This window comes from Engraulis encrasicolus, chromosome 13 (genome assembly GCF_034702125.1).
Source record: "Engraulis encrasicolus isolate BLACKSEA-1 chromosome 13, IST_EnEncr_1.0, whole genome shotgun sequence".
NCBI lineage: Eukaryota > Metazoa > Chordata > Actinopteri > Clupeiformes > Engraulidae > Engraulis > Engraulis encrasicolus.
The window spans coordinates 36317996-36334681 of record NC_085869.1 but is presented as its reverse complement, the minus strand read 5'-3'; the positions used below and the strand labels follow the sequence as shown (position 1 = coordinate 36334681).

Genomic DNA, 16686 nt, shown 5'->3' with positions numbered 1-16686 from the left:
CCCCAGACTGGCAGCTCAAAGCCCAGCTGGATAGCGTCTGGCTGGGCTGGTGTAGAGGATGAGCAGACAGAGAGTCAGACATGCAGGGCCGGATTAAGATGGCCTGGGGCCCCTAGGCTACAGGTTGCTGTGCGCCCCCCGAAGACAAATTTGGCAACATCTTTACATAGACAGTGTCACAATTACCAGCTAAGAATGAAGGCTAACATATTTAGCAACTGTGCTCAACACGACAGATGACTTTTTCAATATTGCATCTTGTCACAATTCTGCAATTTTTCAGTTTTGGCCAATCAGGGCCCCCCCTGGCAGGTGGGGGGCCCTAGGCTGCAGCCATATCTAGCCTGTGTGTTAATCCGGCCCTGCAGACATGTTCATCTTGGGCTGCAGGGGGCTGTCAAACCTCAGCATGTCCGTGGAGGGAGAGGAAGAGGTTGAGGGTTTGGCATCGCATTGATCCCTGCTAGCCTTTCAATGCCAGCCAGATATAGAATAGTCTAGACACGTGGGTAGGTTGGCCATATGGCATACAGGGCATTTGCCCGGTGGACCGTTGATGCTTTTGGTCTGCCCCTCCCCTCAATGTTATCAGTCTTCATGCTAGTAGAGCAGGCCTCTTCGAGATAGTCAGTCAGTCAGATATTAATATAGCATTAGGGTCAAAAAAGCTCATATTATAGATGACTAAAACATTGTCATAGACTTCACTGTCTCTCTCAATGCTTGGTGGACTGGTCTTGGCTAAAAATGGCCTACTTGTTTTTGTTTTTGTTTCAGCCCAGTCCAGCACTGTCTAGCTATATCTCTCTGTCCCCCATGCTCGCCTCTTCCCCCTTTCCCCCTCTCTCCCTAGGCTCTTTGCTGCCTCTTCCTATCCATCAAACACTATCAGGGCCAGATTAAAGCACAGGTTAGATATGGCTGCAGCCTATGCTCCCCCCCCCCCACCCCCCATTGGAAAAAAGTGAAAGAATTGCAGAATTGTGACAAGATGCAATAATGAAATACTCATCTACCGTGCAGTTGGTAGGCATGTTACCCTCAATTCTTAGCTCCTAATTATGACACTGTCTTTGTAAATGTATCACGAAAATTGCCAAAAGGGGTGGGGCACAGCAATCTGTAGTGTGGGGGACCCAGGCAATCTTAATCCGACCCTGCCCACTCTATCCGTGCTGAAGTGTATGTGTCTGTGCAATAAATGTGTAATAGAATCCCTCCCCTCTCTCTTCCTTACTCTATCCTCCTCCTCCTCCTCCTCCTCCTCCTCCTCTCCATCTCTCACTCTACCCGTGCTGAAGTGTATGTGTCTGTGCAATAAATGTGTGATAGAATCCATCCCCTCTCTCTTACGTACTATATCCTCCCTCCTCCTCCTCCTCCTCCTCCTCCTCCTCCTCATTCTCTTCCTCTCCATCTCTCGCTCTACCCGTGCTGAAGTGTATGTGTCTGTGCAATAAATGTGTAATATAAACCCTCCCATCCCTCTCTTTCTCTCTCTCTCCCCTTCTCTCTTTTCCTCCCCCTCCCTCTTGGGAGATGCGAGAGTCCTGCCTGAAGCTTGGAGTCTGTGGGAGAGATGACATGTTTCACAAACGATTAGCGCTAGAGACGCCTGCCAGCCAGGATTACCTGCAGCAGCATACAGTGTATACACACGACACTTGGCACACGGCAAAGCAATGCACACATTCCACATCGCCGTGGTTCTCCGAGGACCATATCCTCTGCGAGTTGTAAAAGCAAACAATGCAACCCACACACACGCGCACCAAAACACACATACACACACACACACACAGGCACGCACGCGCACGCACACACACAGGCATGCACACGTGCATGCGCACACACAGATACACACACACACACACACACACACACACACACACACACACACACACACACACACACACACACACACACACACACACACACACACACACACACACACACACACACACACACACACACACACACACACACACACACACACACACACACCATTAAAAGCTGCAGCTGCAGCTGCACACACAAACACACACACACACACACACACACACACACACACACACACACACACACACACACACACACACACACACACACACACACACACACACACACACACACACACACACACACACACTTTTTAACGCTTCAGGTTTGTGTTTAGTGCACTTAACTGTGATGGAAAAATATTATTATGACACTCCATCTTTTTTGGGTCCCAACAGACAGGAGAGATGGATCTGTATGCTCAGGTGGCAGGATATTATACTGTAGCCTGCTGTGGATGTCTCGTCTCCAATGCCATTTGTCTCACTAAAAACAAATGTGACTGTAGAAGCAAACAATGCTACCCACACTCAGTTGCAGTTTCATGTTTAATGCACTTAATGGAAAAATAATAAGAACGTCCACCTTTTTTTAAGTTTCTTTAACAGACAGGAAAGAGGGACTGTCTGCCTGCTCTGGTGGTAGGACATCATAGCTTCCTGTGGAAGTCTGAAATGACATTTCAATATTATCTTCATTCAAAAGTACCGTAGTAGCGTGTCTATACTCCCTTATCCTACTATAAAGCGAACAACAAAAAACCAGTCACAACTTCCCAGTCATTGTAGAATAAACGCCAACGCATACTTACTATAGAGTACTGCTTAAAAGCTGGTCAGGGTCACGGCGGTTTCACTGCCAACTTTGGTCCGGGTTGTCAATACTGTATAATCCACTGGCTTTCAAAAGGCCATGGGTGGGGAAATAAAGTGGTGAGCCATGAGCCAAGAGAGAGAACATTCATAAATGCTCCTTTCCGATGAATGTAAATTACATTCGCACTAAATATTATGTATGGACAAGGAAAAGCATGACAGCTTGATTGGTGTATTGCTGTTTCCGTTATATCAGGTCAGACTCGCAGTCAGTGCTTATGGCGTATGAAAGCACTTAGAGGGAGCGGAAGGGGGGTTGAAATACTGCATATATATATGGATAGGGCAAGTACCACATACTCCACAGACCTTTTTTAAAAAGTATGTTTTGGGGGCTTTTTGGGCATTTATTATGACAGGACAGTGTGAGAGGAGACAGGAAATGAGCTGGAGAGATATAGGGTAGGGCTGGGAAATGACCCCGGCCGGACTCGGGGTCCCCGTGGGCATGCAAGCCCAAATGTGGGGGGCTTAGCGTGCTGCGCCACACACAGACTTTTTAAAAACTTGCTCTACAATTCTTCATACTATTGCTTAATCTCCCAAATCTCTAAAAGATATACGCTCCAACTTAAGCTTCCGGTCTGGATGAGTTTAAACAGAGATTCTCTCTCACTCTCTTTTCTCTCTCTCTCTCTCTCTCTCTCTCTCTCTCTCTCTGACTCTCACTCTCTCTCTCTCTGACTCTCACTCTCTCTCTCTCAATCTCTCTCTCTCTCTCTCTCTCTCTCTCTCACACACACACACTCTCTCCACTCCCCCATTTCTCTCTCTGTCTGGGTCTGAACATTACTTGCTCTCCTTCCGCTCCCCCTCATTTATTGATGTCCCGGGTGAAGATCAATGGTGGTGTGTTTGTTAGAAATCTCAGACAATAGAAAAGGGGCAGAACCCTGCACCGCGGCGGCGCATCTAACCTCGGCCCCGGACTCATTTATTTGATTTATCGACTGTGGAACCACGGAAAGCGGAAATGACAGAGTCAGCCAAGCAATTACAACACGCAAAAAGGGGGACCGGGGGAAACTCAACCTTCCAAACGCACTGTATACTAGACTATGCCCCGTAGGAAGCTCCGAAAGCCAAGCAAAAGCTCCAGCCCAATCCTCCACCCCACCCCAGACCTGGGCTGTCATCTTACCCACCATCCCTGTGATTTGCTACCTGGGGATGTATGGCTCTTCTGCCCAGGTGAGCTCACAGCGCTGCCATAAATACCCGGAGGTTCAGTCTTGCGCGTGTGACACCATGTCTGGTGATCAATGACTGTGGTGCACACAGTCGTCGGCAAGAGTGCCAGCAGCTACCGTCAAGGTGAAGAACCTTCAGTGGCTATTTATCCACCAGCTATAGTAGGTTACACGTATCTAAAGATAGACACTGTCTCCCCCCTCCCCCCCCCCAACACACACATGCCCTCTGCGCTGTGAGCGAAGAAGAATCTAGACGCTTATACAGTAAAGTCTACCCACATGGTGTAAAAACATGGGCTCAATCAAAGTCACATTGAGGGGAAATAGGGCAATTTTATCCCCCTGGGGGGCGTTCACCTGCCTCCGAGCTCATTACACGACTGCTTGTCATCCCCATTAGGCTGGCATTTCAACAAAGGCGCCCGTAGCAGCTATGCAGCAAGCAAGCAAGCAAGCAGGCATTGAGAAAAAAAGAAAAGGAAAACGTTAAAGCGACACGTGTTCTGTAATCAAGACAAGGCGTCGGCTCATGGCAAACGGGGGTATATTGGAAACCGGCCGCGTTGCTACTACAACACCCCGGCAACACCTGTTTAGCATGCCGCGGCGCGCGGCCATTAGCACAATCAGATCTAATTAAGGTATGCAGATTGCGTAATTAGAATCCTGGCAGATGCTAATGGAAGGCAGCATTCCTGAAAGCCCTCTCGTAATGCAAGCCAGCGCAGCGCGTGACAGGAGGCCTCCCTGAATGGCGATGACGGTGATCCTACTGTAGGGTCACCGGCTGCTAAAAATGGTTTAAAAAAAAAAAAAAATTATGTTGGTTGTTGTTTTTTTTTGTTTTCCTGCTGAGTTGCTGTATGTAGGGCCGGATTAAGATGGTGTGGGGCCCCTAGGCTACAGGTTGCTGTGGGCCCCCCAGAAGGCAAATTCCGTGACAAATTGACATAGATAGTGTCTTATTTATGAGTTAGAGATTAAGGATAACATGTCTACCAAGTTTTCTGAACACAACAGATAGATTTTTCAATATTGCATGCCACAATTCCTGGCAGGTGGGGGCCCCTAGGCTGCAGCCATATCTAGCCTGTGCGTTAATCCAGCCCTGTCTGTATGCATTCTTACAGCTGTATGATGAGAACAGGTTTGACAGTAGTGGGTAGATTTTGACAGTGAGGTTATTACTGGTGTGAATGACTCCCTTAAAGCGGCTAATCCGATGAATTAATCGAGTAACACGTTTCAGGCCTTAGGGGCCGTGGAGAGAAAGAGCAATTTAATCCTTTTAATTCCAGGTTTGTGTGTGTGTGTGTGTGTGTGTGTGTGTGTGTGTGTGTGTGTGTGTGTGTGTGTGTGTGTGTGTGTGTCTGTGTCTGTGTCTGTGTCTGTGCCTGTGTTTGTGTGTGTTTGTTTGTGTTTGTGTGTGTGTGAGCGTGCGGGTGTGTGTGCGTGTGTGTGTGTGTTTGTGTGTGTACAGTACAGTGTGTGTTTGTGTGTGTGTGGTGTGTGTCTTTGTTGGAAGTGTGGGAGGTACGGTAGCAGAGTGAATCATGATATTAAGAATATTTTCATTCATAAAAAGGGCACTCTGCGCGCTGGGATGGTCTCTTTAAAATATGCATGCTCAAGCACTCTGGTGGTTAGTAAGGAGTAAGTGTGCAGCTGCCCTTTGGAAATTCCCATCAGAGGAGGCGCATGGGCTCCCTTCACTACACTGGTGACCAGAGCCGTAACCAGACATTTTCAAATACCGAGGTCAAATACTGTGTACTCCACTGCATACTGTACATTTAGAATGCTTCAAACACTTCAGTCAAACTCTTACGTTTGTGTTCATTAATCACTGCCTTGAGGATAATTGGGGGTGGCGTATACCGACTGAATTTATCATTGTTGATCAATTATCAATTTTCATCATAGATAAATTTATATTACTGAAAAAATACTGAGGACATGACCTCTGTGTCCCCAATGGTAGTTACGGGCATGCTTGTGACATACCGTAGACCAGTTTCACTTCTGCATTGCATCACATGTTGAAACAAATCCCATCTTAACCCATTGATGCTGGATGTTGCGCAACATTAGCCTTGGCGTCTTGAGCTGCATGACGCAACATGCAACAGGGTCATGAGATTCCAGACAATTTTATTAAAAATCCTGGTATGTTAGAGCTGAATGAACACATTCTGATACAAAATGGGGGTCTTAACGTTTAAATGCAACGTATTGCATGTTTTTATGTGCTTCAGAGGCTGAGATATTTAAGTTTTTACAGGCTGAGGGCAACTTTTCTTAAAAAGGGCTTAGGCATTCAGCTGCCTTTTTTGCTGGTGCTTTAGGCGTCAATGGGTTAAGAAGAGTACTCCTCAGTAAATTCAGAAATTCAGTTACAGTAATTTAACACTTAAATACAGGAACCACCCACCGGCAGCACAATGGGATGGTGGGGGCAGGAAAACGTCTTCATTACATCATAGGCCTACTGTACATGTTGGGGGGCCCTTTCAGATGGCTTTGTCCCGGGCCCAGCTAAAGCTGTCAGTTGCCCTGCCCACATAGTGGTGTAGGGCCTATACTCTCTGTGTTGAGCTGTTGAATTAACAGTGCGTAATTTCCTGTGTATACAGTAACAATGTACACACAACACGCATACCGTGTTCCGTTGCCCTCTTGCCTCATGCCGGCCGTGCCATGTACATGTATATTCATAATCATGTGATGCGCAGCATAAGGTCATTATCCATAAATGTCAGGGCATAATTAATTAGACGTGTCGCAGGCGTGCTCCCTCTGTCTCATTAACGAGCCATGGCTGGATGGCTTTATTCATATTCATACCCAAAATACACAGGGCCACTTACTCTCTGTCACAGCCCCCGACTGTACATTTCCCCTGCCAGAGCCATTAGCCTGTTGAAGGGCAGATCTAGGTCTGAACCTCTAAACTCTCTCTCTCTCTCTCTTTCTTTTCTTTTTTCTGCACTCTTTTCTCCTCACTTCCCTCCCTTTCTTCTTCATCTCCTCCTCCTCCTCCTCCACTGCCACTCATTCTTTCCCTCCCTTTTTCTTACACTCCTCCTCCTACTTGTCCTCCTCCTACACAGGAAAAACAGCTGAGTAATTTTCCCAGAGTCACAACAAATTTCCTCTTAACGAGTATATTTATCTCTGAATCGAGTTCATAGAGTAAAATTTCGAGTAAGAGTAGGAGCAAATTTTCAGAGTAAATGAGAAATAGGCGGAGCTTCTTGCAAAGTTAAGTTTCGTTTTCCAGCCATATTGCATTTTCTACCACCACTGCTGCTGAAGTCACGGAACAGCTCTCTGGAGGGAGAAATTCGCTGGATTTGAAAGTGAGTGTGTTTATAATCTTTCATAATCTAGCCTATATGCGTTAAAATGTAGGCTATTACAAAACCCCATAGCATACCCTTTCCATTTCCCATTAGGAATATTGGGTGTTGTTTCTTTTAAAACATGAGACTGAACCGTAATGTTATTGAGCTGTCAGTTGTGTTGAACATGAAACTGTTTAGTGTTTATGTCGTGTTGTAGTTAATTTGCCGGTACAACGTACAACAAACAAGTTATGCCTTTAATGGACCGTAAATGCATCGCAACAAACCGTAGGCAATGCAGCGAGTGTTCGGCTAACATTGGTAGCTTTCCGTTGGCACTGCGCCTCCGAAATGATCTGCTCGTCATTGTGACTAAATGTAGGCTAATTGTACGGTAGAGCTGTGGTTTCTAGCAAGTTGTGGAATTAGCACTGGGTGTGAAATAACAACTGGCTGTGAGCTGGATACTGTTAGCGTTGCCGTGTTTGGAAACCACATGTATGTAACTCTCGTTAGAGTAAAAAGTGGTTTGTTGTGGTAAGGCTAAGTTAGGAAAACCACAGTAGGCTAGTCTGGATGAAAATAGCATTAATGCAATTTATGCAGTCCGACCTAGTCTATCAAATTGTGGAATTAAGCCCTGGATGTGAAATAACTGGTTGTGAGCTCGAAAAGGTTAGTGTTGCCGTGTTTGGAGACCACATGTATGTAGCTCTCGTGAGAGTAAAGTGGTTTGTTGTGGTAATGAAAAATGGATGAAAAGTGGATGAAAAATCACATTCCTGCAGTCCCATTTGATGTGACCGTCTGACCGATTGTTCCAAAAGTTGTGTGAAGGCTGTCGCAGTTTTGCAGAAGGCACGAACTATTTTTCAACCTGTCGCTGCGTGGCCACTTCGGTCACATGTACTTGACTCTGAGTAGAGTGACGCACACGTGGTGCTGTCCCAAAAAAATATCCGGTGCTGTTCAGCTTTGCGTTGCGCCCGTTCTGATCGACCGTAGACCCTACACTGGCGATAGTTCATTGTGTTCAGAAGGATACTCAAAGCGGAAAGATTATAACACATTGTTTTTTTTTTTCCACCAACAGGATGGAAAACACCACCGTTGTCAGAGTGAAATATAAAGATCAGAAGAAATATGTGTTTTCTCCAACAACATTTACATTCGAGTCATTTTTGGAATGTGGTAAGGGTTTAAAACCGAAATAAACACTTGTAATGTTTAAATCATGTGTAAACTTTGAATTTACAGGACTGTTGAGAAACATTAAGCCCTTCTGCCTAAATGACTACATTACTGCCTTATTTATTAGGACTAAATTAGGCTATTACATTACTGCCTTTCATATCTGGGCCTGTTTTTTTTTGTTTTTTTTGTTTTTTTTAAACCTCTTGAGCATTTTAACTTGAAAACCTAAAGTATTGCAGCCTACCCCAAACACAATTCCGTTGCCTTTTTTGACAATGACAATAAAACATTGAATCTTTCTCCTCTTAAGTTGCCAGGAAATTTGACCTTCCGACAATGGACATTAAAGTCTTTGATGAGTCAAGGACCGAGGTTGATCAGGAAGCTTTTGCATACTTGATGAAGCAGCCAGATGTTCATGTCCTGGAAATTGATATCCCAGAGGAAGGAACATCTGAAGGTAAATGCAACTTAGTTTTACACTTTACGCCAACACAATTGTCTGTACTTCCTGTTGATTCTTGCCCTCCAGCTGCAGTATTCAGCTGGTGTGTGAATGTGGGAAAGAGAGAGACAGAGAGTGTGTGTGTGCGTGTGTCTGCGTGTGTTTGCGTGTGCGTGTCTGCTTGTGTATGTATGCACCTTCTCACACCCAGACAACAGGTGCTGTGCTGCAGCCTCCAGAGCTGGTGTGTAAATGTGGACAAGTGTATGTGTATTTTGAAAGCGCTTTGAGACAACTTTAGATGTATATATTGCGCTATATAAATACTGTTGTATTGTATTGAAGGACAACTGTGATTTTTTTTTTTAATTGTGTGTCACAGATTCCGTTAGCTCAGGCTCCCTTGCTGATGCTGAGGCTAGTTCTCGATCTGATGACACTGTGATACTGACCCCTAGCCCAAGACAATTAAAACAAGGAGAGGAACGTCGTCTTGCCCAAGTAAGATTCATCAATTTTGTTTTGCATGTAGGCCTACAGGTGTATTTTAAAGTCATTTGTCGGTTTCTCATATTTGTTTTATATTTAACATCAATCATTAATAGATGGTTGAAGACATCTTAAAAGGAAGCCCAGGAGGGGACAAGATCATGAATGAATATGCTCGGACAAAGTACCTGTCAGATAGCAGAAGGCGTGACCTGGTGAAGATATTGGTTGCTCATATGACAAATGAACATGGGTAGGTTTTCAAGAAATAATAATAATAATGTTGACGATGATTATCCGGGCCCTAAATTAACTTTCTTCAAAAGGTAAAATGTCTGGTAGCCGTTAATTGCACTAGCCAAGAACGTACACTCACTAATGGGTCAAAGTGACTTTAAGTTGGTCTGTTCTGTCAGCCAAACTGCCAAATTTCACCAGCATTTGGCTGTCTGGTAGGTATTAATTTAGAGCCCTGATGATTAGGACAGTACAGTAATTATAAATGGTTGGTTATGATGCTATGGCTCCTAATATGTATCGTGTGTGTGTGTGTGTGTGTGTGTGTGTGTGTGTGTGTGTGTGTGTGTGTGTGTGTGTGTGTTTGTAGAACAAGCCCGCCTCGGCATGTGAAGGAAGACTACGCACTGGGTATCATCTCCCTCTTCCCCTATTTGGCTGACCCAAGGAGCAAGCTTGGCTATGTAATTAGCTTTCCTCTGTAGTCTTCTTTTTAGAATTTGGTTGTATAAACCCTGATTTAATGAAGTGTAAATATCAATGAATTTATAACTATTTTGCTCTTGTAAAACATACAGTAAGAACTCTTTGTCTATTTGTTATATTTGTCATAGGAACATTATTACAACGCAGAAGATGGAAGTGGCTATTTGGCTTGGAGAATTAAAACTCTGCAGAAAGAAGCATCAGAGGGACGAGTTAAACGTCCACGACCTTCACAAGCAGGTGACTTATTTAAGTTATTGTTGAAACACATAATAGCACACAGTTTATGGTTATATTTGATTATCTCTCATAGCTAATATGGCCATCAAGTGCAGGGACTTGTAGTTTAAATCAAACACCGTCTGTAGTTTTGAGAATACTTTGATGTCTGGGAAAATAATAAGTAAGTGCATTTTGTATGTATATTTTCTGTTATTTCAGGTGGGCCATCTGTTGATAGAGATCCTTGCAAGGAAGGCAATTGGTTGAGCGATGAACGCCAGTGTCAGGAAGCAATTGCTCTGATGAAGCACACAGCTGATGAATCGGTGGTGAAGGAAAAGATGAGGTTGACCCTAGTCTATCGCCAGAAGATTCTGCGTGACACTGACAAATCAACTGATATCCTATCCATTTTTCCAAGATTCATGGACATACCAGGCCTGGTTAGTCTTTAAGTATTCTTAAAAATGTGAATTCCAGAGTGATACTTCAGCTGCATTTTATACATCACTGATTTCTCCACTGTCTGTTTTGTAGATTGAGCAGGATTTTGCACTTCTCTTTGGTGACTCAACCTCTGCAAAGCTGATGGAGAAATGGTCCACCAACATAAAACCAAAAGTCATTGCACAGAGCCGTGGCCTGACACAGACTGCGGATCTCCAAGACCTCATCCAGAATGCTCTTGCTACTGAAGTTGAAGAAGGTAACCGTAATGACAGCAGAAAAATAATTGTCAAAAAATATTACCAAACAAATAACCCAGGTCAATGTGTTGGTGGTGAATGGATAAAGTCCACCACTCCACACTATCCTTTTACCGGTACTTTTATTCTTGTCCTCCTTAATGTGCATGTACACAAGAAATAATGACTTCCATCGCATATGTCTCGTAGGTCACTTTTGGTGTTCACACACAGTTACTGTTATTTCCTAATTGCATTTTAGACAACTGGGGTCTTCATTCGTTTTATATGTGCATGTTGTCTGTCTTGTGTAATCCAGGTTGGGACAGTGACATGTCGTCCATACTGTTGCTGGTCCACCTTCTACCACCCTCCAATCCAGGGCGCAAAAGGCCAGGAAAGATTTCCGCTCATCGAGCCTGTGATCATGTGGTGAAATTCATCAAGGTGAGTTTTCAGTCTAAAATAGTTTTGCCTTGTAGCCCTCGGAGGGTGTCGAGAAGGAGACAGCTGGGGGAGGGGGAAATCTCAGTTGCAATTGGTACATTTTATTTGTTAATACTAAAGGGCGCATCGGCAGGCTTATGATGTGGTCAAGGGGGTGTGGCAGGCTTATGATAAGGTCAAGGGGGCATTTGTTATAAAAAAGGTTTAGAACCACTGGTCCTTAAAAGGTGAACTGTGTAGGATTGTGTGCGAGAGTTGGTATTGCAACTAAGCTGCTCATTGCAACTGTGCTGCTTAATGTGCAGCTAAAATATCTGTTTCTATAAATTCAAAAGGGCAGACAGTTCATGCATGAAAAGTGGTGGTGGTAAGTATACATGAAAAAGGTACCCTTTGTGAATGGGCAGCATGGACCTTGGAAATAGCCTACAAAAAATGCACACTGCCCATTCCAAATAAAAGCTGATGGTTAGATTGAAACTGCTCCAAAATGTATTGTTCTTCTTTTGACAAGACATAGATGAAGGAATAGCAAAACTGTATTAAAAAACATACATGTTTCTTTAATATATACATGCAGTACAATTATATTTCTCAAAGCCGTTCTGAAGGTACCTTCTTGTCTTTACTTTGTGTGAAAAAGGATTAATGAATGTAGTAATTCTAACTTGATTTGTATAATACCTTTCATTTTCCAACTTTCACCAAAGCCATAGTTATTTTGTCACATACAATGATGATAGCTAGTTTGTAATGTGTAAAACCTCTTTATACAGGTTGTCTCTTGACATTAGGTCTCTTGTGTGTTTCCTTTCACAGACTGGTGCCAGCATTCAGGGCCATTTGGAGGGCATCACACAGAGTGTCCAGCCATATCTACTTGCAGTTGGACCAAAGAAAAGTATGATCCAATCTTACTTCATTGTTGTTGACAAACAGGCCTTGCCATGCAAGTCCTCCAATTCACTGGCTGCATTCGATGAGCTTTTTAAAGCTCATTATGTTTTCGGTACCACTTACTGCCATGAGCTCACAAATGTGTTCACTTTCTTGCAAACAACCATCTATGACATAGATGTTGAAATTACCAAAGTCAATCCAAGAGTAGCTGAGCTTAGAGCACGAATGCTGCAGTAGACAGAATGATTTGTTTCATTTGTCAGAAGAGTCATGCTGATGCTAATAGCCTCATACGGCACTTTAAACTTGTTCATGGTCTTTGTTCGGGCAAAAGCCTGAAGTTAAAATGTGGCCATAGAGGCTGTTCCCATGTATATCATAGTTTTTCAGGTTTGCGAAAGCATCTCAGTAAGTGTTGTACAAATGACAACTTGAATGTTGATGATGGGGAATGTTCCACCTTCACAAACTTCATTTCATCCGAGGAGACAGACTTGCCAGATCAGAGTTCACCTTCTGAGTCTGTACTACTAGAAAGGCACATAGCCAAAAATTGCGCAAATATTGTAGCAGAACTTAAGCGTGTTGGCAATCCAGTTACTACTATTGATTTAACTGTGAGTACTGTACAAGAAGTAATTGGAGACCTTGACCGTCTAAAACAAGTGCAGTTGAAAAATAGCCTTGACTTACAAGAGCCAATGAAAAGTGTGGTTGAGTCTAAAATTGATCAGTGTTTTGAGAATGCATTGGATCCTTTCCTTCCTTTAAACACTGAGAGTAAGAGAATGAAATACTTTTCTGAGAAATGGGGAAAAATTGATCCAGTTGAATATGTTCTAGGGACACGATTTGCTACACGTTTTATCAGAACAAGTGGAGGCTATGGCCAAACCATTGTCAAGGATAAATTCATGTACATACCAATTCTCGAGACGGTGAAGTCTATTTACCAGCATCCTGCTATAAATGATATGATGGCTAGAGACCCCAAACAAATGGAAAACTTGCTGTATGACATACAAGATGGAGAATTCTTTAAGGAACATGATCTCTTCTCCAAACAAGTGCACACTGTACAGTTGCAATTATTCTTTGATGAAATGGAATGTGCCAATCCAATTGGAAGTAAGCGGGGAATTCACAAACTTGGTGCCATCTATTTTACCCTGAGAAATGTGTCGCCCAAGTACAACTCGAGTTTACTGAATATTCATTTGGTTTCGTTATTCCATGCCCAAGATATCAAAACATACGGGTTTGATAAAGCTCCCCTTGTGAAGGATATCTCAACACTTGAAACACAGGGAATTCAGCTTCCTCAATTTGATCATCCCATCTATGGGACCATTATCCAAGTGACTGGTGATAACCTAGGTCTTCATTCTTTATTTGGGTTTGTGGAATCGTTTAGTGCTAGGTACTGTTGCCGTTTTTGCTTACTGGAAAAGGAGGACTTTCAGACAGTATTCAGTGAAGATGATCCCAAAATAGCATTTCGAACTAAACAGCTTCATGTTGAACATTGCCAGAAAATGCAGACCAACCCCACGCTACCTTATGTGATGGGAGTTAAAAGGTCTTGCCCTTTGAATTCTTTGCAATATTTTCACACCAGTGCAAACTTCTCGGTTGATATTATGCACGACATATTAGAGGGCGTTGCACAGTATGAGATGAAATTGCTCATTGAGCATCTCATTCATAATTACACCACATTAGCAGAAGTACAACGAAGAATTCAAAGTTTCAACTATGGTTTCACAGAGCAAAAAAACAAACCTCCTGGGCTAAGAATCTCTGATGCCAATGACTTGGGTTTAAACGCCAGTCAGAGCTGGTGTCTTTTGCGTCACTTTCCAATTATGTTTGGAGATCTTGTGAATCCCAATGATCAGCACTGGTACCTTTTTATTTTGTTGCTTCAGATTGTCAACATTGCTTTTTCTTCAGTTATATCCCAAGGCATCACCATATATTTGAAGCACCTGATTTCAGAGCACCATGGTTTGTTCAAGGACTTATATCCTAACAAAAGGTTGTTACCTAAGCATCATCTCATGGTGCATTATCCCATGTGTATACGTAAAATTGGGCCCCTGTTACATACATGGTGCATGAGATACGAGGCCAAACACAATGTTTTTAAAAAACAGCTGAAAAGTTTTAAAAACATCACTAAAACTTTAGCCAAAAAACACCAGTGCCAGATGGCTTACTTGTGGCAAACATTTGATCCAAACGAGTTGAAAATGGGTCCTGGCAAAATGGTCTCCTTGAATGAAATGAAGTTTGGTGGTAAGGTGGCAGAAAAACTTGAAGTACCAGTTAGGGCCAGGGTTCTGAAAGTTAAATGGGCCAAGGTCAATGGAAGAATGTTCAGACCAGAGTTGGCTGTTTGTGTGAGAACTGATAATGACATGCCGGTTTTCCATGTAATCAAGAATGTTCTCATCAAAGATGAGCAGGTTATCTTGATGACAGATGCTCTTAAAACACGTTGTTTAGATGAACATACCCATGCATACAAGGTTTCACATACCACTGGAGACCCTTTTGTGTTAGACATTAAGACTCTAATGTACAGGAATTTTGATGTACTGACATCATATGGTACTGATGACGATTTGTTTATTGTACCTCGTTGTTTTATGTAATCCTGATTTCATCTCTCTCTCTCTCTCTCTCTCTCTCTCTCTCTCTCTCTCTCTCTCTCTCTCTCTCTCTCTCTCTCTCTCTCTCTCTCTCTCACACGCGCACACACACACACCCACACACACACACACCCTCTCTCTCTCTCTCCTCTCTCTCCTCTCTCCTCTCTCCTCTCTCTCTCTCTCTCCTCTCTCTCTCTCTCTCTCTCTCTCTCTCTCTCTCTCTCACGCACACACACACACACTCTCTCTCTCTCTCTCTCTCACGCACACGCACACACACACACCTTCTCTCTCTCTCTCTCTCTCTCTCTCTCTCTCTCTCTCTCTCTATTTCAAATGTTTGTCTTTATTTTATGTAATTGCATTGTTTATTTTTTTATTTATATATATTTGTCCATTGTGAATGAACATTTGTTTTATTTATTTGTTCTTTTACTGTACTACTATTTTACTACTATTGTATATTAGTAATGTACTATTTTATTATTTTTTTACAAGTTTTTTTGGAATTTGTAATGATGTGAAACTGAAAATAAAACTACGACATGGGAGTACAATTTGTTGATTTTTATTGGTTTCTCTGGAGAGAGTTAGTTTTTAACTCTTTAATTGATCATAAACATCTCTTGATGTAGAGTAAAAAAAGAGTCAGAGTTAAATTAAACAACTCACAATAGAGTTAAAAAAAATGTCAGAGTAAATTAAAATGACTCATAATAGAGTCACGTTAACTCTGAACTGAGTATATCGTATGAAGAGTAAATTTCAAAACACTCTAATTTGAGTCTAATCGCATCACGCAGAGTAAAATATTTACTCTAAATGGAGGAGAATTTACTCTAGAAAAAATACTCTTTCAAAAGAGTATTTTTTACTCTTTTTAGATAGGGACCAAATACTATCTGTGGCAGAGTAAAATTTTCTTCAATTTGAGTAAATTTTACTCAGGCAAATTTCCTGTGTACCACTACTCCTTCCTTCCCTTTTTTCTTCTCCTCTTCCTCCACTACCACTACTCCTTTCTTCCCTTTTTTCTTCTCCTCCTCCTCTTCCTCCTTGTCCTCCTCTATTACCACTACTCCTTTCTTCCCTTTTTTCTTCTCCTCCTCCTCTTCCTCCTTGTCCTCCTCTATTACCACTACTCCTTTAATCCCTTTCTTCTTCTCCTCCTCCTCTTCCTCCTTGTCCTCCTCTATTACCACTACTCCTTTAATCCCTTTCTTCTTCTCCTCCTCCTCTTCCTCCTTGTCTTCCTCCATTGCCACTACTCCTTTCTTCCCTTATTCCTCCTCCTCCTCCTCCTCCTCCTCCTCCACTGCTACTACTCCTTTCTTCCCTTATTCCTCCTCCTCCTCCTCCTCCACTGCTACTACTCCTTCCATCCCTTGCTGTCCTGCCTCCACCTCTTCCTCCATCACTTCCCTCCTCTCCGCCTACTTCTCTTCCTCCTCTTCCCTCTTTACTGTCTCCTCTCTTTCCTCCCCTCACGTTCTTCCCTTTTATTCCCTCCAGAAGCTGAGAGCACCACTTCTCCGCTGTTTGACTTTTTAACGGGGATAAAGTGGCTAATGGATGGGGCTTTGTCTGAAGGCCGCATTCACTGGAATGATCAGAAACGCTTTCTATCCAGGCTGAATTTAAATGATGCTCTCTCTGTTCGCGGGGAAGAAGG

At 43.1% G+C, this 16686-nt stretch overlaps 1 protein-coding gene across 1 annotated transcript; it reads left to right on the top strand.

The window, feature by feature from the left end:
- Positions 1-9323: 9323 nt before the first annotated feature.
- Positions 9324-13559, top strand: LOC134461726 (uncharacterized). The gene is made up of 8 exons (XM_063214602.1): positions 9324-9391; positions 9496-9632; positions 9987-10080; positions 10231-10342; positions 10544-10767; positions 10862-11030; positions 11330-11457; positions 12277-13559. The coding sequence occupies exons 2-8, from the start codon at positions 9496-9498 to the stop codon at positions 12592-12594; spliced, it is 1182 nt and encodes a 393-aa protein (XP_063070672.1). The 5' UTR covers positions 9324-9391; the 3' UTR covers positions 12595-13559.
- The last annotated feature ends 3127 nt before the right edge of the window (positions 13560-16686 follow it).